The following is a 26,473-nucleotide window of genomic DNA, read 5'->3' as shown; positions in this document are numbered from 1 at the left end:
TAAGACAGATTTTAGGAGTCAGTTATAGAGATCGGGTCTAAATCAAGGAAATCCTATGCCGAACTGGGAGTCGACCCCTTAGTAAGATTGTGAGAGAGCGACGCATGAGGTTTGCGGGACATGTTCTCCGACAAAATGAACTACGCATAAGAAGAGTTGCAATGATATCCTAGTACAACTTGTCGCCACTCATTCATGGAGGTCCTCGTGGCAGGTGGGAAGAGACTTCAGACATTACCAGTGACAGATTTTTACGGAAACAGCTTGACGGCAAATGCGCCGAACGGTGCGGGAGGGTCTAAGTCAGTAAGAATAGCACATTAGGTTTTTGAAATAAAACTTTTTAATAGCAGGAAAATGCAGTGTAGATACCTCAGTCCCAAGTCCCAACACACCAGTGTTTCTCATAAGTCTTCTCAATAACCGCTGAGTAGACATGTTCTTCCGTCATCAAAATATAGGGCCACCTTTGCTAACTGTCACTTTGGTAATTATGCTGACCATTGGAAACACGAGAAAGAACTGTGCTAATTAGGATGACTGTATGCGACGTCACTTGTTTTATCTTCTGACAGAAGTAAGTAAATAAGCCAAAGTACTTGGTCTCCATATCACGTGTAGTAGACAAAAACCATGGAACCTGCTATTATTGTCCACGGAGGCGCCTGGGCCATTCCTGAGTTGGCCACGGAAAGATCCTTAAGTGGAGTAAAAGCTGCGGCCATCAAAGGATTTAGTGTCATTCAAAATGGTGGCAGCGCATTGGACGCTGTTGTGGCTGCAGTCTCCGTCATGGAGGACGACACGATATTCGATGCCGGTAAGAAAAAAAAAATAAAGTTATACTCAACACTTGTAAGACTAGCAGGTTTTAACTGAAACCTCGTTGTTTCAAATCTTATAGAAACACGTACTCTGTTTATTTTGTCTTCTTTACAAATTATTTCATGTAGTAAAACAACACTTGACGATGATTGAGATCAACAAATCAGAATTATGTTTGCTATCATAAAGATTTTAGTAATTAATATGTGTTCTGTGCAAATCACAAAGGGCTTTAAATTAGAGAAATGTGTTATTACGACAATGATTAATTATAGCCTACAATTATACCATGGTCTTCCTAATTTTCTTTTTTTTTTCCTAAACATTTTGTTTGTTGCTTTTTCTCTCACTTGTAGCATTTCATCTATTTTCATAAAGAAACAAACAAAAGATAGGAAAATCTTTAAAAAAAAAAAAAAAACTTATCTCAAGGGGATGAAATCCGTCCTTAAAACTTTATCTACCAATAATGTTAAACTTATTTCCCTTATCCGATATCAACCAAAATAATTAATTACCAATAATTAATTGACTAATATAGTATTTTTGTTTACTGACTCGTGTTTTGTTAGGTACAATAAATAATTGTTTATAGTATCAACTTGATCGGAGAATTCGTGAGGGAGAAATAGCGTTAACAATTATTTAAGGGGACTAAACCCAACAAAGCCATATCTGTTAATACTAAAGTATTAGTTTCACTTGTTGCTTTTAAACAAAATAATTAATTACGAGTAATTATTTGTTTAATTGGTTACTTTTTTATCGATTCATATCTTGTCTATGTCAATGAATATATGTGCAAATTTTCAACTTAATCAGAGAATGGGTGTGGGAGAAATAACGTGTACACACTTTTTACCACACAAACAGAGTGAGTTGATATATATATATATATATATATATATATATATATATATATATATATATATATATATATATATATATATATATATATATATATATGTTTTGTAATAAAGATTCAAAGCCTCAATAGCAAAAGATGTCCGATAAATTCTTGAAGATTCAATATGATTAGTGATGAGGTCTCTGAAAAGACGTCTGACAAATTTTTAAAGATTCAATGCAACACGAGTTTGAAAGTAAACGCTGGAACACTGACAATAATAAAATGATGCCTTGAACTGAAATAATTTGGAACACAATATATATTTCAAACAATAATGGTCGTTGTTTCAAGTGTTTTGATTCAAATCTATAGTCTATAAATCTTAAGGTTTAAATAAAACCATGATGACTGGCTCTCGGACGCGCTCCCTGTTACGTTTTATTATATGCTGAGACTCTGTAGCGATACATCAGCATCAAAACGACAAAATCATAGTTTATAAATAATTTAATCTTAATTAACACTGTAAACACTATTTTGTTTATCTTCCTTCATTTCGGTTCTCCTCTCCTTTCAACACTCATTCGCACCAGTCCATATTTACACTACGATGTGCACGTAACACTCCCTACATTCTTGTTTATATCGTGTTAATAGTTCTTGTCTACAATTAATAAAATCAGCTTGTTTTGACATTGAAAGAGTTCTTTTTTCTAGATACGATTTCGTTAGAGCCCCGGTGACCTTGCCTTCCATTGGATACATTTGTAGTTTTCTGGAAACGACCGTGTGTTTCAATGTCGTCATACTCTCTCAGCTTGCTGTGTACCAGTATCTAAGACATGAGACTATAAATTATTGCTTGGGTGTGTTTGTGAGTGCCTTATGACACGATAGAAACTTCTCAGACTGATGACTTGTTTGTCTGCATACATTGAACAGGGCACGGCGCCGTCCTAAACATGAACGGTGAAGTAGAACTGGACGCTATAATCATGGATGGAAAGACATTGAACTCGGGTGCCGTGGCTGCAGTTCAAGATATCGCTCATCCTGTCCAACTGGCCAGACTTGTCATGGAGAAGGTAACTCGATAGCATGGTTGTCTAATAGCTGTACTTTAACTGTTCTTTGAAGGTCTATTAGGTTATAATACTTTGGAAAAAAAATATGAATAAATAGGGTTGCGCTATATACAAAATCGTGGGTGTTTCTGCGGGTTGATCGGCTCCTCATTGCACACACACTAAGTTGCAGATTAACATGAAGAGCTTATGAAATCTTGTGTAGGCCTATGTAGACCTGCTGAATGCATACAATTTTCTGTCATTCTTTCTCGCTCTCTTTTACTTTTTTCCCCTCTATGGCTTTTACTTTGACTTCTCTCTCTCTCTCTCCTCACTCTTTCTCTCTCTCTCTCTTGTTCTCTTTCTCTCCTTACTCTTTCTCTCTCTCTTGTTCTCTCTCCTCACTCTTTCTCTCTCTCTCTCTCTCTCTTGTTCTCTCTCTCATTCTCAGTCTTTCTTCTTTCCTTCTGTCTGACTTCCAATGTTTTCGCTGGCTTTTGTTCTCCCCTATAATGGTCTGAAGTTAGATTATCGCTGCAGCGAAGGGTGACTATGTGTAAGGAAGAGGGACACTGCACACAATCAATAGCGGCTATTTCCTACGGGCTGACGCTAAAAATGACCAGTAAAGTAGGTCTATTTGAGTGTTAATTAATGGTTAGCGAGTTAAAACTATTTATAACTCTGTGAGACAATCATGTCTCAAATCGAACGAATGGGTTATTGGAAGAGCAAATTCAAGCAATCTTTCAGCGTCTTTTTTTTTTTTTTTGACTGAAAGATTAAAAACATTAGATAGAGTTCTGCCTTTGAAAAAGACTAATCTCTTTGATTTTTTGAAAGCTAGATCTATCTCTAGTATTTATATATCTTAGTTTGTCATGTAATAAATACACTTGTGAAATTATTGAGAAAGTGCGAGATGACTCCAAGTATGCTTACAAACAATCCATGCATACAATACATTTTATTATTTATTTTAACTAGATCTATAACTGCACCATAGACATAACTGCACTCATTGAATTGTATCCTTAACAGACCGATCATTGCCTGCTGGTTGGTCAGGGCGCTAACGGTTTCGCTAAAGAACAAAACATTCCAAAGTTAGACAAATATGAACTAGTCACACCAGAAGCAAGAGAGGAATGGGAGAGATACATGAAGTTTTCAACAACAGTTAATGCTTTGTTCTCTACCAGGTAGATCTAACTATAGAAATATAGGGTAATGATATCAATATTTAATTTTCTAAAAAGAACTTACAGTAAGTTGAAGGTAACTGTGGCAGGGGAGACACCTTATGTCAGGATTAATCGCAAAAACAGTTTGTTCCCATGAAGCTAGTGCAAGATAGGGCCTATTTTATATTCATAAAAATATTTCAGAGACTTTAAAAATAGAATTAAATAAAGCGAGTCGTAGCACATCGTAATAAAAGAATAGACCAAATGAAACAATTATATACATCTTAATATTAGGCCTATACTTTTGATTGTTATTGCCGGAGGTGGTATTGGATATAAGAACTCCAGCACATATAGGCCTAAAATAATTCCGATGGCTCTCAAATAGCCCTGGACAACTAGTCCAACTCCTGGACTCCAAACATTGTTCCGGCGGAACTGTTTACACTAACAGGATAAGTGACAAGGCGAGTAACTGGCGCCTAAATCTGTAAGCTTCTGGCTGGAGGGGCTCGTTAACCTTGGCTGGCTACCCACCTAGGGGAAGGATAACTCAAATCTCTGCTGCCATGCAGATATACCCAAACTTGGAAAAGGCTTTGGGAGTCACCCTGAGGAAAAATCCTTGGGACATCGACCATTAGGCAGTTTGCAGCACACAGTGCTACTCCCTGGCTGAGCCTGCGATACCTCTGATCCCAAACTTGCCGTTCATTTGGATGCATGAGCTGCGTGGAGAGGTGGGGGGGGGGGGGAACTGCTGTGTGGGTGGCATTGTTTCGACCACATCTAATGCCCAGGAATTCATCTCATTTCAATGCTTCGTGACTGAAGGAGATCAAAAAATTACAATTACGGTGTTGATCAACACACAATGTTTATTCATGCCAGATAACTCTGATCAATGTCTCTGCTTTGCTACCTTACTTTCAGAAACGATGTCCCTAAAAGAACAGGCTGTGATACAGTCGGAGCTGTGGCGCTGGATAGTTACGGCAACCTGGCTAGCGCGACATCTACCGGTGGAATAACAGCAAAGCGTCCTGGTAGAGTGGGCGATACACCAATTATAGGTGAGGCATGGGCGTAGCCAGGATTTATTTTCGGGGGGGGGGAGGGGGTAGGGGGAATTTTTTCGACCCCCGCCCCCCCCCCCGGAAAAAAATTATATATATATATATATGTTTGGATGGATAGATGTGTGTGTGTACATAATTAATCTCTATTATATTCTGACCATTCATTCTTTTGGAAGACGTTTATTGTGCCCAAGAATAGGTTCTTCCTGGATGGAGCCCCGCCGCCAAGCACTATTTCTGGTATTGAAAGCTAACTAACTGCATATTCTGAGGTACCTACAGTGCATTATTTTGCTATTAAAAAGTTTTATTTCAAAAACCTTATGTGCTATTCTTACTGACTTAGACCCTCCCTCGCGGTTCGGCGCATTTGCTGGCAAGCTGTTTCCACAAAAATCTGTCACTGGCAATGTCCGAAGCCTCTTCCCACCTGCTCTGATGACTTCCATGAATGTATGGCGCCATGTTGTACTAGGATGTCATCGCAACTCTTATTATGCGTAAGTCATTTTGTCGGAGAACATGTCCAGCAAACCTCATGCGACGCTCTGTCACAACCTTACTAAGGGGTCGACTCCCAGTTCGGTATAGGATTTCCTTGATTGAGACCCGATCTCTTAGAAATCTTTGTAGAGCCACATTTAGTGCTTTTCAATTGTATTGCACTTTATTAATGGAGCCCAGCCACTGGTAGACATGTGTAACTTCTCTTGACTACGATTTTGTAATTAGGTGACTATTTTGCTTTACATGTTATATCGAAAAGGGAAGTTTTATCGTCAAAATCATGTGTTGGGGGGTTTTAAATTAAAAATATATCTGGAGTTGTTTTTTTTTTAATTTAAACCATATTTAGCTACGGTCGTAGAATTTGGTGACTGTAGCTTTAGAAATAATATTGAAGAGAGAGGCTTTTAATCTTAAAACGCCCTGTATGGGGATTTTAAACTTAAAACTATCTTATCTTGAGGGGTTTTAAACTTTTAAAAAAGGCATCTAGAGGAGAGGAGTTGAAACTCAAAACCACCCATTGGCTTGGCAACGCTCAGAGAATTTTAGTGTGTAATTTTTTTATTAATGTTTTTAATTAATGTTTTTTTTTTATATAGAAGAGGTATTTTTTAGCATCCTCCGAAAGGAAATTTAAACTCAAAACACCCAATAGGCTTGGCTACGCTCATAGCATTTTGATTGCGAAATGTTTTTATTTTTTAGCGGCCCCCGTAAGGGGAAAAAGCCGCTATTATGTTTGTGCAAAATGTCCGTCTGTCCGTCTGTCACACTCAGATCTCGAAAACTAGAAGAGATATGAAAAATATTATTTCATCATTAAATGCGGCTTGAAAAGTTTAGGTGCAACGGCTACTTTTGGTTTTCTAAAAGCAAACCGTTTAATTTATAAAATTAATTATGCAAGCGATTTTTTCATAAAAATACACCAATTCTAAAACAATTACGTAAATGTAAGGGAGGCAATGTTACAATATTCTAACAAAGATTAACAATTTCTGTGTATTTTTAGTATCACTAAGTCAAATATATTTAAAAAATGTACACGAAATGTTTACAACAAATATAAATAATAGTTAAAGATGTTTTTTCTGGTCAACTAGCTGCTAAAATTAAAAGAAAACATTTCTGTTTGTTTATAAAGGCTAATAATGCATTTTGTATGTAAATATCACGCACATTTTTTTTAATGGACTTTTTATACAGCGATTTTCGTGCAGTAGCGTAACGTCGCTACATGATCAGGTGCTAAACCAACTTTTAAAAAAATCAGATTTTATTTATTTTTTGTTTAGTGCCCCCATCCAAATAAAAGAAGATTATTTTTGTGCGTTTTGTCTGTTGGTCGGTCTGTCCGTCACGATTAGATTAAAAAAACTAGAACTCTAAAAGCTATTGAAAATCTGTTTACACTTTAATGTTCCTCCCGTAACATATCAATAGTTTTAAGTATCTAAAAATTGATTGTTCCGGATTTTTTTGTGCAAAACTAATCAACCCCAACAAATGTTTGTTTGCTCTTCTAATTTATATTACATTCAATTTCCGTGCTTAAACGTTGCAAAAACACATTATCAATAATATGTTGTTCCGTTTTTTATGTAAATAGCATATTAATGCTAAATATATTTCATTAAGTGTAAAATGTTCCGGATATTGTTTTATAAAGCATGAATTATGCCTAATGATTGTTTGAAATCGCATAATTTACTAATATTACACTTATATTATTTGACAATGCGTCACTATAATTTGGTTATCAATATCAAATTGTTCCGTATTTTCATCTTTAAACAAATTTTAAAAATATCGACAATAGGTTGTTCAGGGCTTTAAAAAAAAGTAATTTACTAGAATTGATTACTGAAAATTACTTTTCAGACATTTATTTTTCTTTCTAAAACATAACATAGAAGTTTTTTAATCGATAAAGAAAGTTCCGGATTTTGTTTCTTACAAATCGTCGCCAGAAATTTCCGAATTTATTTAAAAATCTACTAACGCCAAATAATTGTTTGAACTCCCTCTTCTAATTAATTAACAAATAATCTTCTCATTTACGAAATAATGTTTTTACGGATTTTTATGAAAAATATTTTAACTCACTACTCTCTTACTGTACATTTAACTTTCTACCTAAAACATTATAAAATCTAATTATCGTTAATATTATGTTCCGATTTTTAAGGAAAACAGAATCCAAACACCAAAGTAAGGTATGAAAATCTCTCCACATGGCTGTAGTACATCTAATTTTTAAACGAGACCATCCAAAAAAATTAATTAACGGTATTACATTTAACTGAAATTCTCTTTTTCTTTTACTATTTATACAAACATCCGGAACAATCTATTATATAAACTTTTCAATTGTGTTCATACCTAAAAATTATTGCGATGTTTTGAAACGTAAAATAAAGGTTAATCAATTTTTAATAACTTTTAGTTGTTGTTTTTTTTATATCAAGATGACGGACAGACCGACTGACAGACAAAACGCAAAAACAATGCGGCTTTGATCCTTTTTAAATAAATTCTATTAGAACTCAGTGCACCAATGTCTATGAACCCTCGTTAAATATCTCGTGTAAATAAAGACATTTTTTTTTATGGTACCGGTACTAGCCTATTGTGAGGTAATGGAATTTTTTTTTCTTTGACGTCATATGAATGGACTCTTTAAATGTAATGTTAAAAGAACGCACTCGGTGCACCAATGTCTATGAACACTCGATAAATGGCTCGTAATGATAAAGCCGATTTTTAGTCTAGCTAGGCCGTGTGACGTAGTGTTTTTTTTTTCTTTTGACGTCATATGAAATGAATTCTTTAAAAGAAATGCTAAAAGAACGCACTCGGTGCACCAATGTCTATGAACACTCGATAAATGGCTCGTAATGATAAAGGCGATTTTTAGTCTAGCTAGGCCGTGTGACGTAGTGTTTATTTTTCTTTTGACGTCATATGGAATGAATTCTTTAAAGAAATACTAAAAGAACGCACTCGGTGCACCAATGTCTATGAACACTCGATAAATGGCTCGTAATGATGAAGGCGATTTTTATTCTAGCTAGGCCGTGTGACGTAGTTTTTTTTTTCTTTGACGTCATATAGAATGAATTCTTTAAATGAAATGCTTAAAGAACGCACTCGGTGCACCAAAGTCTATGAACACTCGATAAATGGCTCGTAATGATGAAGGCGATTTTTAGTCTAGCTAGGCCGTGTGACGTAGTGTTTTTTTTTCCCTCTGACGTTATATGGAATTAATTCTTCAAATGAAATAAAAAAAAAAATTCTCGGTATAGTAATGTTTATTAAGCCTCGTTATGTGACTCGCGTTTAAAAAAGGAATGATATCTTGATTTAGATCTAATCTAGATTTTTTAAACTAGATCTAGATTTTTATTACAGTATATCTAGATCTGGATTTATATACTAATTAAAATTATTCTAGATTCTAGATCTAGAATTTCTAGATCTAGTTTAGACTAAAATAGACTAGATTAAGATGTAGAATTTCAATTTCTAAACTTAAAGTGTAAAAAAAAGTGTAGATTTTCATTTCCAAACGTTTTGATCAATATTGTAATGTTTTAATATACTAAAACTAATCTACTATTTTTTATTTTATTTAAATTTAAATTTACGGCAAATGAATCTTTGAAACATTATTACTTTTGACCATCAAAATTAAATCACCTCTTGAATATTATTTGTGAATATGCAGATCCGACAGGGATCCGACTTCGACGGGGGCCGCCTTTGAGTTTGTGTAACACAAACTCTCTTTGTAATCTTGTTTATTTTGAAGATTTATTTTTTAGCTTCAAACCCCGCTGGCGGGGGGTTTAAACTAAAAAAAAACGTTTGGCTATGCTCATAGCATTTTGAGTGAGTAATTTGCTTTTTTTTTATACTGAAGAGGTATTTTTAGTTTCAAACCCAGCTGAAGAGGGGTTTAAACTCAAAACCCATTTGGCTACGCTCATACAATTTTGAGTGTGTAATTTGCTTTTTTATATTGAAGAGTGGTTTATCGTAATTTTTGGAGAGGGGTTTAAAATCAAAATATTCCTTTGATGTGCTCTTAGAATTTTGGGATTGTCGTTTGCATTTTTTTTTGTTTTATAGAAGAGGGGGATTTAAATGCAAACCCCCTGGTAGGGGGTTTCAAACTCAAAACCCCTTGATAGGGGGTTTTAAACTTAAAACCCCTGGTAGGGGGTTTCAAACTTAAAACCCCCTGGTAGGTGTTTTCAAACTCAAAACCCCCTGGTTAGGGGTTTTAAACTCAAAACCCCTGGTTAGGGGTTTTAAACTCAAAACCCCTGGTAGGGGGTCTTAAACTCAAAACCCCCTGGTATGGGCTTTCAAACTCAAAACTCCTTGGTAGGGGTTTCAAACTCATAACCCCTCTAAACCCCCAGGTAAGGGGTTTTCCAACTCAAAACCCCCTGGTAGGGGGTTTTAAACTCAAAATCCCCTTGGCTGTGCTAGGGCAAGTATGGTTTAGTATTAAAATTTCACCTAAAATCAACAAAATTAAAGCAAAAGATCAGTCACTAAACTCCGACAACCCCCTTGCGGGGGGGGATTTCATTTCGAGGGGGTTTGAACCCCACCCCCACCCCGCTCATGAGGTGAGGTTCTGTGAGGTGCCGTGATTGTCAATAGACACATTCAATGAGAATATTAAGAGATATAGTTATCAACTAGGCGAGGCGCGGTGGCTGAATGGTTAAGCGATTGACTTCCGAGCATAGGGCCCATGGTTCGAATCTCGGTGAAGACTGGGAGTTTGAATATCGGAATTTTTCATGGCGCCCCCGACTCCATCCAGCTCTAATGGGTACCTGACGTAAGTTGGGGAAAGTGAAGCCGGTTGGTCATTGTGCTGGCCATATGACACCCTGCTCGTTAACTGTTAATCGAAGGATAACCTGCCCTTACATCAAAAGGTCTGAAAGGAGAACTTGACTTCATCAACAACTCAAAAGTGAGTGCGACAATATGGTTTATAGACTTTGTAAACATCACAGACTTACACTATGATCTATAGATGATCCATAGATCTACGCATGGTGAAAACAACCTAACATATATAGGGGAAAAACAGATACAATAAGAAGAAGTAGAAGAAAACATTGACTTTCTGGAGCTTAAGGCATGAGATGTAACAATATGAAAATTATAACACGTGTTTTGTTTCCTCGCTTAGTTTTGTATATGCCCTTTTCTAACACTTCTCAAGCTGTAAGGCAGAACGAGAATAGCAGTGTCAAAAATGAGGAGAAAAGTAATATGACTCATTTGTTTACGAGTGTTTCTCTCTGTAGGCTACCTGAGACAGCGAGACTGTAGTCTATATAAATGTCACTTTTGTAAACAAAAAATGACAATGTATTTTTTTAACATTGAAATATTTCCTATTAGTTTTTCAAAGAATAGTTCCGAATCATCTCGATTTGAAGCTGAAGTTTTAATTTTCTTTCACTGCATCAGGTGCAGGGGCTTATGCAGATGACTCAGTTGGTGCTGCCTCGTCCACTGGTCACGGAGAATCCATCATGAAACTTTGCTTGACTAAAAAAGTAATTGAGCTTTTAGAACAAGGTAATGTATGTGTTCTATGATTATAAAACCTGATTATAGATCTTTTTTTTAATTAATGTTATGGCTTTTCAGAATCATGTTTCATAACCTCATGTAACTTTGTAGAGCTTGTGTCAAATCTGGTTAATAATCTCTTTCATCGCTGCCATATTTTCATGTACTCACGAATCCCAAGAGTCCTAGGTAGATGAGAAAACATTCCGCTATAAGTCTTTTGGTTTCTATATCAACCTATTCCTCATATCATTTTTGGATGAAGATGCAATAGAAAGTAACTAGGCTTCATACCGGTATAAAAAATAAAGCCCTCAAGAGACAAAGTTGCGAGACAAATTTTGCGAGTGTTATCCCTACAAAGATGTCACAGACACTGTCGCCCGAACTATAATAAAAACAAAGTTACAAAAAAAAAAAGAGGTTTCAAATCAACCGCTGTACGCTCAATAGGGGCACGGTGCCTAAATGGTTAAGCGCTTGGTATCAGGATTTCGAGATTTTTAGGTTGCCCCTGAGTCCAGCCAACTATAATGAGTGCCTGACGCAGGTTGGGGAAAGTAAAGACGGTTGGCCGTTGTGCTGGCCACTGACAGTCTGCTCGTTAACCTTTGGCCACAGTAGCAGATGCCATCATTTGCCCTTTAGATCGCAAGGTCTGAAAGGGAAACTTTTATAGTTAAAGTAATTACAGACATTGTTTCAAAGTTGTGAGAGTACGCCTATTAAATAGGTTTTAGTGAAAATACTATTTACACATTTTATTTCTCGATATCAACCACAAAAAAAATATTACTTTTATCTAACAAAAAGGACCGCTAATTACTGCCATTTAATATGATAATGGCAGGACTTAGCTCTTTTTCTGCTATATAAAACAAAACTACTTAATTATCACTAATGTATTAACTTATTAGTTAATTTTAGGATTGAGTCTTGTACTGTTATCGACTGTGAATAACTGTAAAATCTCAACATGAAAAGTGGGAGAGAATGTACGTGTCCATACGTAATATGAGGATTAAATCTATATATACATCCAAATTTCTCATGAAGTAGCATATTTTCCCCTCATTTCGATATAAAAAACAAACAAACCAATAATTAATTAATTGGTGTTTTTTTTAATTGATTCGTGTTTTGTCAGTTACAATCAATAATTGTGCAGTCTCAACTTGATCCGACAATAAAAGTTCAAACTTTTTACCAAACAGACAGATAGACAGAGTTGATATAAGCTTTGCAAAAACATTTTGACACTTCACCACATCTGATTGATACAAAGCCTATGCCAAAAGGCTTTTAAAAAATAGATTGTATATTTAATGGCCTTACAGTTAGAGACATCGCTATTAAGGGGAGAGTGAAATCCAATACGTCTTTCTTGCCCCCCCCCCCACCCCATTCCATAAGAAGATCGTTGATATATAGTTCCATCAGTGTTCAGTTGGGAAAGGTTTTACAAAACTGATATATGGGATAAAAAAAACTGGAGTTGTTCTAATCACTTTATCTTTAGAGTATTTGACTATTTAATAAAACGTTGAATAGTGCTTCAGATTTAGTCATTTATGTAAAAAAAAAAATTCGATTCAATCGAATTAGGCCTAAAGACTAGTATGTATACATTTCGGCAATGTAAGACCTAGACTCAGTTAGGTTAACTGACGCTGGATACTTACAGCTAAATGTATGACAATCATGACAATCAAATCGAGATTATTTGTCTTAAAATTGGCTGGTAAAAAAAATCTGGCCTTTATATTTTCACTTCTATTAGGCTATTTCAAGTTGTGAGTTAATTTTTTTCTCTAAGTAGATTAGTTTTTCTGTTATGCCAAGTTAGTTTTTTTTATAACAAGTAAATAATAATAATGCCCAGGCTTTTGTAATTTTATACATAGATCTAACTAGAACTGATTTTTAACTAGTTAATATCAATTATATTTATTTTATACACAAATGCTTGTTTTGTTTCTTCAAGTCTGTGAACTAAACGTGTCTGTCTATTTAAGGTGCAAGTGCGAAGGAGGCTGCCCAGAAGTCCCTAGAGCTGATGTCCACAAGACTGGGCAGTGCTGGAGGTTTGATCGTGATAGACAAGAATGGAGACGTGGCGCATCACTTCACTACCAACCGAATGGCCTGGGCGCAAATCAAGAAAGGAAACCTCAAATACGGGATCGATCCTACAGTTGAATTTACGGAAACTTTATTTCAGGAAAATTCACGAGAAATTTAGACAACAAAACATTATCTACAGTAATAAAATGAATAGGTTTTATAATAAATGTATTGCATTGAAATTATACGTTTCTCAATGTTCGTGCATTAAATTAAAATAATAACAGGCTATCTTTATGGTAGCACTAGACATATGTTGCCCGCGACCCGCGGGTCTTTATTTGCGCATTACTGTCGATATAGTCACTGAGAGTGTTTTGTAAACAATTAAACGAAATAATAATGTAATAAGTAAAGCGAATGTGTCAATGTAAAAATAGTGTGAATGAAGCTATGAAATCAAAATAGCTATTAGGCTTCAATCCATTTTTTCAAATTAAAACATTTGCTTGTAGGCCTACATATATTTGATTAAAATTTGAAATGAATAGACTTAATTTTGTATGTTCATGTGTTAAAGTATAAAGTAGATCTTGAGGTAGACATAGATCTAAATCTACAAATCTAGAGTTAAAAATTGGCTTTTATAGAGTTCATTCTGTGTTGCGCATGCGTGACCTTTTTTCATGAATGAATATAGGCCTATCTCAACACGGCTACGCAACTTTAGCGAACAGCGAACGAATGTATTAAAAATACTTTAGAAAAACAAATTTGAATGTTAAATTGATTAAAATATCAAATGAATGGACAATAATTAGTATGTTTATGTGTTAAAGCACAAAACTATCTTTGCGAAAAGAAGTTTTATCATCTTAGAATTCAATAAGAGTTTTAGACCTAGGCCTAGGAATAGACTCAGTAGAGAGATGTGTTAATGTGTAACCAATTGGTATTGTCTAATGAAAGAATGTTCGCCAGGAAATCTGTAGTCACAGATATCAGGAACTAATTTATGTAAAAAATGCTTTTGAAACACAAAATTGAAGGTTAATTTTATTATATAATGAAATCAATGGATCGTCTTTTGTATTTTCATGTGTCAAAGTAAAAAACTATCTGCGCAAAGTGTACTTCTTAAAATTAAATCTAGGTCTAAATCCTTTACTCATGTCAACATTGTTAACCATGGCCTAGATCCATAAATACTATAGCTTTAATAGAGTCGGACAACTTTATTTTTTTTGAGGGTCTTAAGTTTGTTTTAGGGCTACAATACATACACTACGGTCTAAGTTAGTACCCAAGGAACATTCCTGCCTAGTTTTATCAAGATTGGTCAAGCGGTTTTGATGTCTATAAGTAACATACATACATACATACACCTCACATTATACTTTACAGCAGCGATGCCCAAACTACGGCCCGCGGGCCAGATCCGGCCCGCGACGTGCTTCAATCCGGCCCGCCAAAACATTGGAACAAAATGATTAAAAAAAATGAGAAAGTTTCGATTAATATTTTCTTTAAGTTAGAATTCTTACTCTTTATTTGGTGAATTCCATCTTTATGTTTGGTATTCTAATATTCATATTCAATATTTTTTTTATTGTAAGAACACAAGTGTTTTTTTTTTTGTATGTAGATAAGACTTGACAGCTATTTTTTAAATCTTGAAAAATTCCGCTACTGTCTTGAGCTAGCCGTGTCCTTGACACCTTGTGTGTACAACACAGAGCATCATTGAAGCCTCGTTTTGGGTCGTGTTCTTTTAATGTCAAAGCGATTGGTACCGTATTGTTTAACGTTTGTGATTTAATAAAATGGGAAAATCTAAGAAACGAAAAGTGGATTCTGCATGTAGAAAAGTGAACAGATCTTTACTTTTTTGTGGAATTCGATAATAAGCCAACATTTTTCATTTGTAAAGAAAGTGTGGCTGTTTTTAAAGAACATAACATTAAAAGGAATTATGAAACCAAATACATAAACACAAATGGTGACATTCTTGATTTGAGCCATGAAGACAAGATTGCCAAGTTACGAATAGAGATCGTGGGATTGACGAGAATATTTAACAAAAAGAGACAAGAAAATGAGTCGGCGATAAGGGCCAGCTACAGCTCACATCCTAAATAGAGCAATGAAGCCTTTATCCAATGACGAATGTGTAAAAAAAGTGCTTGCTAGCAGTGATGGAAGAAATGTCCTGAAAAGAAGAATGCATTAGAAGCTGTCAGCTTTTCTCGCATGACACTACAAAATTTCCGTTCACATTAAAAGACAGAGCAGCAGAATTCGAAATGTTTTCTATTGCTGCTGACGAGTCCACTGACATAACCAATACCGCGCAACTCTTGGTATTTATTCGCGGTACAAACAACAATTTTGATATAAGAGTAGCTAGCAGCTATGAGGAGCATGCATGGGACTACAACTGCAGAAGACATGTTCAAAGAAGTGTCAGCCATCATAGAAGACCTTGCTCTTCCTTGGAATAAATTAGTTGGAGTGATTACTGATGGCGCTAGAAATATGCCTGGATGTCACAGCGGACTGACAGCAAGAGTTATTTTAAAAAGTTGAGTCGAATGGAACTGAACCCTTGCGGCTTCACTGCATCATTCACCAACAAAATCTCTGAGGAAAGGTTTTGAATCTAGACCATGTGATGCTGATTATGTTCAGTACTGTACATTCCATCAAATCACAAGCGTTGAATCACAGAACTATCAAAGATTTTCTGACAGAATTCTGAATACGTTCTATTTCACAATGAAGTGCGGGCTGGTTAAGCCGAGGAAAGGTATTAAAACGTTGTTTTTTTTTGAGACACAAAATTGAAATATTTAGGATGGAAAAATCAAAACAAGTGCCACAACTGAACGACCCCTCGTGGTTGTGGGATTCGGCTATTTTATGCGACATCACATCAAATCTAAATGAACTCAACACCAAACTACAAGGGAATGCTTTCGCATGTGTGTGCAGACATGAGCGCTTTCCAAACAAATTTGCAACTCTCCATTCAACACTTCCAACCTGAACCACTCTACAAAATGATGAGCAGCTAAATAAAGAAAAAATTATCCAACTTCTGAGGCTCTTGATGAATAATTTCTGTGAAAGATTTGTGGATTTTCATAATTTAAAAAATGAAATCCGTCGTTTTCAAAATCCGTTTGCTGCCGATGTGTCAAGTGCTCCGACAGATCTGCAACTGGAACTGATTGACTTACAAAGCCAGACATCCCTGCTTGTGTCAAGTGCTCCGACAGATCTGCAACTGGAACTGATTGACTTACAAAGCCAGACATCCCTGCTTGTGTCAAGTGCTCCGACAGATCTGCAACTGGATCTGATTGACTTACAAAGCCAGACATCCCTGCTTGTGTCAAGTGCTCCGACAGATCTACAACTGGAACTGATTGACTTACAAAGCCAGACATCCCTGCTTGACAAATTTCAAGTGATGCAGACTATTGACTTCTACTGCCTGTTACCTAAGAAACTTTACAAAATCTTCGGAAACAAGTGGGTGATCACAAGTTTTTCAAGCACATACTTGTGTGAATAAACTTTTTCAGTGATGAAATATGCGAAATCCATGTTACGTAATCGACTCACGGATGAACATTTAGATTCAGTGCTCTGACTTGGTGTTTCATCTATGAAGACAAATATTTAGAAGATGGTTTTGGATAAACTCCATGCATCACATGAATTTATGTAAGTAGGTCCACAAATAAAACTAATAAAAATAGCTTATTGTATTTTTTTTTCCTTTTTGGTGATATGGCCCGCGACACGAATGCCAAAAATTAAAATGGCCCGCAGACCAAATAAGGTTACTGCTTTACAGTATAGATATATGCCCGCGACTCCAAAGACATTAATAGAAGGCTGGCCATGATGTTTTGGGGCTCAAAGACGTTATGAATACAAAGTACTTTGTGTGATACAAAAAATAGTTAAAACGGTCAAGTGAAAATGTGTTTTTTTTTCTTGTTATTTATTGCCAAAGATATAAGTAGTAAGCTGGTGTCGTAAAGTTACCTGTAAAAAAGCATCACTAGGCTACAGGTGCAGTTGATCAATCATAACACCAGAACACATTTTAGCGAGAGCCTTTGGCCCAGAAATAAAAAGAAATAATCGCGTAAACTTTGATGAGTAACAGGCTTATTTTGAACAGCTTCAAATACAGGAATCTAGGGTTTTATCCTAAAATGTGTCCTCTTGTGTTATGTACAAAATAGTTCACGTTTAATGGTAAAGAATTCAATAAATGTGTTTGTTTGACGATGAAGAATTCAATAAATGTGTTTGTTTGACGATGAAGAATTCAATAAATGTGTTTGTTTGACGATGAAGAATTCAATAAATGTGTTTATGTTTGACGATGAAGAATTCAATAAATGTGTTTATGTTTGACGATGAAGAATTCAATAAATGTGTTTATGTTTGACGATGAAGAATTCAATAAATGTGTTTATGTTTGACGATGAAGAATTCAATAAATGTGTTTATGTTTGACGATGAAGAATTCAATAAATGTGTTTATGTTTGACGATGAAGAATTCAATAAATGTGTTTATGTTTGACGATGAAGAATTCAATAAATGTGTTTATGTTTGACGATGAAGAATTCAATAATTGTGTTTATGTTTGACGATGAAGAGTTCAATAAATGTGTTTGTTTGACGATGAAGAATTCAATAAATGTGTTTATGTTTGACGATGAAGAATTCAATAAATGTGTTTATATTTGACGATGAAGAATTCAATAAATGTGTTTGTTTGACGATGAAGAATTCAATAAATGTGTTTATGTTTGACGATGAAGAGTTCAATAAATGTGTTTATGTTTGACGATGAAGAGTTCAATAAATGTGTTTGTTTGACGATGAAGAGTTCAATAAATGTGTTTGTTTGACGATGAAGAGTTCAATAAATGGATAATATGAGCTTAAAGTAAACAACAAGACGGCCATTTTCGCGAATTAGTCCTATGTCTGCTGGATGGAGGACACGAATCTAAATAGGTAGACATGTCCTCCTTTTAGCCGACGTTTGGTAATGGTAACCCTAGTCATACTGCATAGTTCATACATTTCTTCACTGTATTTGCTACAGATGTTTTGTTGGAGTTGCCTCTATGTACATTGGATTCACCAAAAAGATTGCTTTTATGGATTTGCCTCAGTGTAAGAAAATCGCAGATAGTCTGCTATGTTAGAAAAAAAAGACAGTTCCATCCAAAACATCACCATTACAAACACGGAGTATCAGTTAAGCTTGTCTTTTTTTTTTTTTGGAGGGGTTGTGGGATATTAGTTTTAATAAAATACAATTTCGTTTACAACTTTCTCTTGTAGAAAATTATATATTTTAATGTATATATTTTCTGCAATGATTATCTTACGTGAACCAAAACACAAGTGTAGGCCTAATTATTCTACAGTTACATGTAAAAGATTTCACTAAGTTCACTAACTGATGACAGTAGCTAGGTATTTTCCCCCTGAAACCAATCTTATCTTTCTAGAAGTCTGCCAAACCTTCAGAGAGCAGTTAGTATACAAGTGAAACATGATGTAAGTGTTCATACTCTATTTACTTTAGTCTTGAAGTTAGCTTGATTAAAAATGCACCAAATATACCTATTGTAATATTTCATACAGTTGAATAAATAATTTGAATTGAATATTAATTACGTTTGAAGTTGTCGGTTTATTCACATTTACTTTCGCAACTAAAAATAATTATTTAACACATTGAATCCTCTACAAGACCCGTTCCATTTAGGCTACTTCAGTTTCAACATCTTGTATCTAATGCTTGAAGTGCATTGATTGATTGATTGGCTTCTAACATTTCTTGACCTGGTACATGTACACAAAGATCGTCTTGTGACAGCTATAAAAGAAAGCATTAAGCATTATTCACTGCAGTCTCTGCTTATAAACTTCATGTTGTCAAGACGGAACGCAATCAATTTGCAAATAAATTCTAGATTTAAGTAGAAACCAGGAACTATAGTTTCGAAACATTGAAAACCTAGTTCATATAATATCTGAAGTGACAATCAGTTCTACAGAAGAAACAGGAAACACATCAGACAAATTTGTACAAATGCTCCTTCTTCCCTAGCGCTATTAGAGCATGGAATGGGTAGCCTCAGCTAGCCAGGAAAACCAGTGACTTGGCAGAATTTAGGTCATTGGATAATATGCATGACTAAATGCAAGAGGGAAGGACGTAATCATCTTCTTTTTTGAAGTAACGTCTGTATCATGTAAGAAGAAGAAGAAGAGTGTCAACTGAGAAAGCAAACAGATTTGACAAGAATTATGACTTTCCAGATGACATTTGCACACTGGCGCATCAGTGTAACACCGCTTGTGTTTACGTAAGATGGAGTTCCTAATATGTCTTCCCATGATCTTCTCCATATATAAAGTTCGCCCATCGTGGTTCGATGATGACCACTTTGTCATCCAGGGGCTGAGGGCTTAAAACATGATTTTGATAAAATGACACAAATCTATCCTCTACTTGTTTCAGGCTATCAACTCTCTGTCTGTTGGTTGTCTCAGTAGCAACCTTGGAGGCCGTTATTGTAGTTCCTGTCCCTGTCCAACAATATAGCAATGGTTGGTTCAAGGCAGAAATAGATATATGTTTCAATGTCCAGCAGACGCTGACCAACTGGACTATAGTACTGACTTCTGACCAGGCCGTTAGCTATTTTTTCGTAAGGGCCTTTTCTATTTTTACAAAACTTATATCTGTCTGTCTGGTAAAATATTAAGCACGTTTTTTCTGACACATCCATTCTCGAAATAAGTTGAAACTTTGCACAATTATTAATTGCCGTAGACAATACATGAATCAATAAAGAAATTAACAAATTAGTCAATTGATTACTGGTTATTATTTATTTTGTTTAGTGCTTCATTCACAGATGTAGTTAAATATGTCGGGTTTTGTCCCCTTGAATAATTGTACACTTTATTTTTGGCACACCCATTCTCGGACACGAGTTGAAACGTTAAACGATTATGTATTGTATATGATTGTATCTAACAAAACATGAACCAATTTAAAGATTAACCAATGAGTCAATTAGTTATTGGAATTATTTTTTTTTTGATATAGAAAAAGGGAAACAACTTCTACATTCCTCAGTGATATATTTGCATGTCTGAATCTCTTTCCCCTTAAATAAGTTTTTTTTTTCTTTAAAGGATTTTTATTGTTTGCTTGTTATAAAAATCATTTTGAATTATATGCTTACATGTAGGTTACCATGTAAAAAATATCGAAAAGCATTTGAATATAATGCGGAACTACAATATTTTAGATTGTTTTTGATTTCTTCTATTGAAATAGTGTATGTGTGTGTGTAGACGGGAGTCACGCTTAGCACTACAAACTAACACAAAACATGATCGTAGACCGTTTGAAATGTTTGGCTTATCAACTCTTCTCTACACCGGATACACCAGAATAGTAGCAATTTAATAGGTAGACTCCATTCAAGGGGATGTACAAAACACTAGGGTACAATCATTTTACATATGTTAGAACATAATATAGGCAAAATATGCAGTTAGTCGGGGCGATAAATGCCTTTTATGAGCCCCGAGAATCACACTTTTTAACTCACAGTTGTTGCCATGCTCTATACTGAGTCATATTTAACATAATATAGGCAAAATATGCAATTAGTCGGGGCGATATATGCCTTTTATGAGCTGAGCCCTGAAAATCACATTTTTTAACTCAGAGTGGTTGCAATGTACTTTACAGAGTCTATACTATAATGAATTCAATCAACATGCTTGCAAGTTAGATTTTAAATATGATGCATCGATTTATTTCCCATCTCTGAACAGGCGCCGTCTGCTCATGTCGCAGAAATCAAGGATGGCGGGAAAACGTTTGTTTTGCAGAACAAATCTGGATTGACCCAAATAAGAGTTGGCGATAAGTTATCTGTTCCAGTGGAAGGTCACGGTAAAAAAACTTTATTTTTTTCCAAATATTGAAGCTTACCCATAAACTAAAACTGATGGATTTCAAATTATCCCCATAGTTACAAACAGGGCCGCCAAATCATCATAGCAAGATTCCTTTATATATATATATATATATTTGGTTTAAAAATTTGAAAAATGACATAAATATTTTATTTAAATTCTAATGATTCTATTATCCTTTGAATATTGGTGAGGAGGGGGGGGGGACGATATTCGTATAATAAGAAGTTATTTTGGAAACTGGCGCGCGAGTTTATAGGTTTTTCCATAAGCACCGACCCCCCCCCCTCCCTGCCTTGAATCTTCGCGGGTTGTTAGTAATATTTGTTTCGAGTCGAATAGCCCGCCCTGTAAGTAGATCTAGCAATTAGAAAGTCAATTTTAAAACATTGTCCCTTTTATTTGAAATGGCTGTTAGTTGAGAGTATAATATTTTTGACCGATTATAGAGTGTAGATATAAATCTTCATTAAGTTCACTTGTGTTCTAGTTTAAAATACATTTTAAATTATCTTCTTTTCGTAGTAAAAACGGAATCAGTTTTATAAATATTTAATATTAGTACTACTTAATATTTAATTATATATAACGGTAGTTAGGCCCATATTTCTATTTAGTGTTTTATTTTTAAAAATTGTGCAAGTATTCGTATTGGATTATTATTACTATTATTCTGTTTTGCATTATTGATCATCAGTATTTTTAATGGACCGTTTCTCAAACTTTGGGCCCCCCCCCCCACAGGGGTGGTGGCGAGTACCTCGAATTGGGAGTGGGGGCGGATCAACTTTCTGACAAAAAGGGGTGTTATACAGTGTGTGTGTGTTTCCTAGGCGGCGGTAAGAAGAGGTTAAGCGATTGATTGGTGGTTATGCATTGAGGATGATGAAATTAGCGTAATGCAAATGTGAAACGGCAGACAATCTTGAGACAAGAAAGAGTTTTGTGGTCTATAGGGCAGATGATTAAAGGTCATCTCTTTCTTTGGCCTACGGTTAACGAGGGTGTCGTGGCCAGAACAACGACCAACCGCCTTTACTTTCCGCAACTAATGTCAGGTACCTTTTAGAGCTGGTTGAACTCAGAGGCGCCAAAAGATCCCAGTCTTCACGAGGATTCGAACCCGGGACCTCCGGTTCAGAAGCCAAGCGCTTTATCGCTCAGCTGCCACGCCTCATATCTTCTAATAAGACCTTGTTAAATGTAGACCGCTTTTTGCAACAATATGGGTCAAAACGTTTGAAGAAAACATTTTAAAACGTCTCCGCTGGTGTGATTCTTCTGGATTTATTTTTTGGTCTCAGAATAGTCGCATTTATTCCGTTTATTGCACTTTATTATAGTGACGACTTTTGTGTGAAAAAAAAAACGTCCGCGACAGAGACGTCTTACTTAACACGAAGAATATTTTTAAAAAGATCACGCCCATTACAGACAATATGTAGGCCTACCTAGAATGAATCTCCCTCGCATAATACTATTAGCAAGGGATGCCTCTTTATTATTAGATTTAAAATGGACATTGACTTTTTCTTTTTTTTTATTAGGATGCGTTCTGAAAGAAAAAAACTTAAATATTAGCCTTTTTTTTTAAATTCTCTCTTCTTACTAAGAGAAAAAGGCCAGAATACGCTTAGCGCCTAGTCCCGGTTCGGTATCAAACCCCTTGCCGACTTTATCGAAAACCTGCCGCATCTTCAATTCTGTCTCCTTGAAGAAATTTTTACAATGCTTAAAATTAATGTAGGCAACACTATTTCGGACAAAAAACTGACCATTAACCAATTATATATAGAACTGTGAAACTGACTCCTATTAGTAAAATTTCATTACCTAAATTTGGATTCTATACTTAGTGTTAAAAAATATTAAAAAAATAAAACCTAAATATTGTGTTATAATTAAGACTAAGTTTCTTTTCTTTTTCATTCTTTACAAAAACGCAAAGTTAAAATTGACAACAAAACATCTTAGAGGGCCCATGGGGATACGACAATGATGTTATACATGAAAGAAAAAGGAATCGTCTACAAAAACAGATTTAAATTAAAGAGCGCTTTAGGTACAGTGTCCAGCTCAGTCTTAATGATTTTTTTAAATAAAAAAAAAGGGGGGGGGGGGCGGCATATTTTAATTTCGCACGCAGGCGGCCACAACCCTCGCGGCGGCCCTGGTTACAAACACCTTACAACAGATATTATATCCTTTATTTTAAAAGGGAAATAAAAATATATAAATAAATATATATGCACGTAGAAGATTTGATTTATAGCTTAAAGTTAAACAAATATTTTTTTAATTTTAAATTTGGTACATTATGTATCGTAAGTTTCACACGTGTTCCTCCAAAAAGTAATGTCGTTAAATGTGTTCTTTTTGTGCCCCTGTTAGTTTGACAGTTCATTCCATGTTATGGACTTTAAATACCTATGTTGAGTTTAGAGTTACTATTTCTAATCAAACTGGCATAAGGACGCTTAATTGAACCTAAGACTAAGACTGCTTTATTGATCCTTACGGAAATTTGTTGTGATTACCAGGACTCATTTCTCATATAAAGACAACGAACTTAACTGTTACTGTTGTCACAGAGAAATAAAATATCTAACTTTAAATTTAATTAGTCTTTAAAACAAACAGTTACACTTAAAAATGTAAGCCTATTTTTTATAAGTTTATTTTGAACGATTATCCACCTTTGGAATACTTCCTCCTCCAGCCAGCGGTAGCACTCAGCCAAATTTAAGAGCAACCCTGGAAAACGTGCCTTCTAGCACCCAGCGTCCTTGTTCTTCTGGATAGGAACAGTTCCACTCCACTGTTATAGGATTACATTAATTAATGCTTTGTTTCATTAACTATAGATGAAAGATTTTAAATAAAACAATTAAATGTCTCAGTTGATTGATTTTTTTTTTCTTTCTTCTTGTTTGTGTTTGCTACTTCTGCTGTGTTTAGAAATAAACTTTTCAACATGATTTGAATTTGAGGAATGTTTTCCTAACTCATACATTTCAAAGGGGAAAAAAACAACAACATTGGATTGTAGAATAAACCTTTAATGGATACAATTATTTACACACAGTACATGCGAAAAAAAAAAGGTTTGAAGATTTGAGTAAAACAATATTAATAACATACCATTGTTCATAATAAACAATTCTAGAATTTCGGTTGTAAAAAAATATTTAAAAAAAAGCTTAAGAGGCCTATAGATGTTTTCATGCGCTGTTTTTTTGTAAATAAAAAAAGTAATACAAAATAAACTGTAGTTACAGAGATTTCGTCTTTACATATTAAAAATGTATCTGGCCAGTTCATGACTTACTTTTGTTTGTACTTTCTTTGCATAATTGGGAGCAAAAGTTATTACTTAATAGCTGATTACAATGTCATGGCCAGATAATGTCGGTAGCACAGACCTATATATGTCTGTGGTAGGTAGTTTATTCTCATAAAATTCTCTGTGTGTCATACGTTTTTTTTAAACATTGTTAGCACAAGTTTACGTCGAAACTACTATGCCTAGTCCCACAATGCATCAGTCCACAACACTGTTTGAGATACATTACGTAAACACAAGTCCTTCAGCCACTGTCCTTCTTTTTGCACCGCCACTAAAATATGGATTAGATTTTTAAAAAATGGAAGCAGATAATGATTTGATAGTTGTTTGTTGTGTTGTCGGCAAGTGTTGTCAAAACAAAACGTGGTACCAGAAAGAGATAGTATGCAAAACTATTGGAATATTGATTTTCCCTTCCAAAAAGAAATATTGAGTAGAATACATTAAATTAGCATGTGTCTCTAATATCTATAATACGAACCATAATGTCTCTAGTGTTTATTTTTTAATGGTGGATAGGCCAAAGTGACATAATTATTATAGGTGTGTATGTGTGTGTGAGCATCAAAACCCAATGATGCTATGAGCATCAAATGTTCTCTTTCGTTCCTGCTTTCATATATATGGCCTCCTCTAGTCGCGAAACGATTGGATGATCTCATGAAAATGAGATGAATGCCTGGGCATTAGATAGGGCCGGAACGATGTCGCCCTCACAGCAATTGTCCTCTTTTAACGCCGCTGATGTATTCAAAGGGATGGCAAGTGCCAATACAGTTTGGGATCAGCTGCATCGCAGGCTCTTCCATGGTGCAGCGTGAGTGTTGCAAGCTGCACAAAGATCTCCGGCTCTTGATGTTTTCCTCAGGGTTGACTCCCGAAGCCTTTCCTACTTACACACACACACTAGTAACTTCAAAAGTGCTCAAAATTATGAAGGATTGGCAAGAGATGTCAAATGATTATTGACTTAGATTCGTCGTCCTCATTAATTGGGTTAAGGCTGGAGAGACTTAATTCACCCCTTTGGGCTTTGATAAAAACCTTGAGTTGTAGAGTATAGTAGAAATAGTAGATTGAAAGTTTTTTATAGCCATACCTTATGTTTGAAATATTAGACCAAGTAGCTTTAAAGAAAGAGTGTGCATGTCATTTAAGTTTACGTGTGTGTACAAACTAATCTGTGTATTTGTAATCTGTGTATTTGTTTCCTTTTTTCCCCTTTACTTTTTGTTCTATCTTCTGGATAAACTTTATATTACATCAGTCCCGAACAAAGTCATTTTATTTGTTGTGAATTTTTTGTTGATAGAAGTAGAATGTCAATGTGTGGGCGGTGTCATGTAAGTTATTATCTAAGTCAATATGTAGGCGGTGTCATGTAAGTTATTATCTAAGTCAATGTGTGGGCGGTGTCATGTAAGTTATTATCTAAGTCAATATGTGGGCGGTGTCATGTAAGTTATTATCTAAGTCAATGTGTGGGCGGTGTCATGTAAGTTATTATCTAAGTCAATATGTGGGCGGTGTAATGTAAGCTACTGTCTAAGTCAATGTGTGGGTTGTGTAATGTAAGCTACTGTCTAAGTCAATGTGTGGGCGTGTCATGTAAGCTACTATCTAAGTCAATATGTGGGCGTGTCATGTATGCTACAATCTAAGTCAATATGTGGGCGTGTCATGTAAGCTACTATGTAAGTCAATATGTGGGCGTGTCATGTAAGCTACTATGTAAGTCAATATGTGGGCGTGTCATGTAAGCTACTATCTAAGTCAATATGTGGGCGTGTCATGTAAGCTACTATGTAAGTCAATATGTGGGCGTGTCATGTAAGCTACTGTCTAAGTCAATGTGTGGGCGTGTCATGTAAGCTACTATCTAAGTCAATA

At 35.3% G+C, this 26,473-nt stretch overlaps 1 protein-coding gene across 2 annotated transcripts; it reads left to right on the top strand.

Moving 5' to 3' along the window:
• Nucleotides 1-561: 561 nt before the first annotated feature.
• Nucleotides 562-24,136, top strand: LOC106056884 (isoaspartyl peptidase/L-asparaginase-like). Of its 2 annotated transcripts, XM_056023974.1 has the most exons (9): nt 562-820; nt 2,618-2,760; nt 3,784-3,944; nt 4,863-5,002; nt 11,024-11,134; nt 13,144-18,789; nt 19,760-19,949; nt 21,094-21,214; nt 23,957-24,136. In XM_056023974.1, the coding sequence occupies exons 1-6, from the start codon at nt 634-636 to the stop codon at nt 13,368-13,370; spliced, it is 969 nt and encodes a 322-aa protein (XP_055879949.1). In that variant the 5' UTR covers nt 562-633; the 3' UTR covers nt 13,371-18,789; nt 19,760-19,949; nt 21,094-21,214; nt 23,957-24,136. The 2 variants fall into 2 exon arrangements, with proteins under 2 accessions (XP_055879949.1, XP_013069249.2); XM_013213795.2 differs by lacking the exon at nt 19,760-19,949.
• The last annotated feature ends 2,337 nt before the right edge of the window (nt 24,137-26,473 follow it).

The sequence above is a fragment of the Biomphalaria glabrata genome, chromosome 3, assembly GCF_947242115.1.
Source record: "Biomphalaria glabrata chromosome 3, xgBioGlab47.1, whole genome shotgun sequence".
In the NCBI taxonomy this organism is placed as follows: domain Eukaryota; kingdom Metazoa; phylum Mollusca; class Gastropoda; family Planorbidae; genus Biomphalaria; species Biomphalaria glabrata.
This window is presented reverse-complemented; position numbering and strand designations above follow the sequence as displayed.

Coding starts and splice junctions, on each gene's coding strand:
- LOC106056884 (XM_013213795.2), top strand. CDS start 634: ATGGAACCTGCTATTATTGTCCACGGAGGCGCCTGGGCCATTCCTGAG. Junction 2,761..3,783: donor CCAGACTTGTCATGGAGAAG/GTAACTCGATAG, acceptor TATCCTTAACAG/ACCGATCATTGCCTGCTGGT. Junction 3,945..4,862: donor AATGCTTTGTTCTCTACCAG/GTAGATCTAACT, acceptor CCTTACTTTCAG/AAACGATGTCCCTAAAAGAA.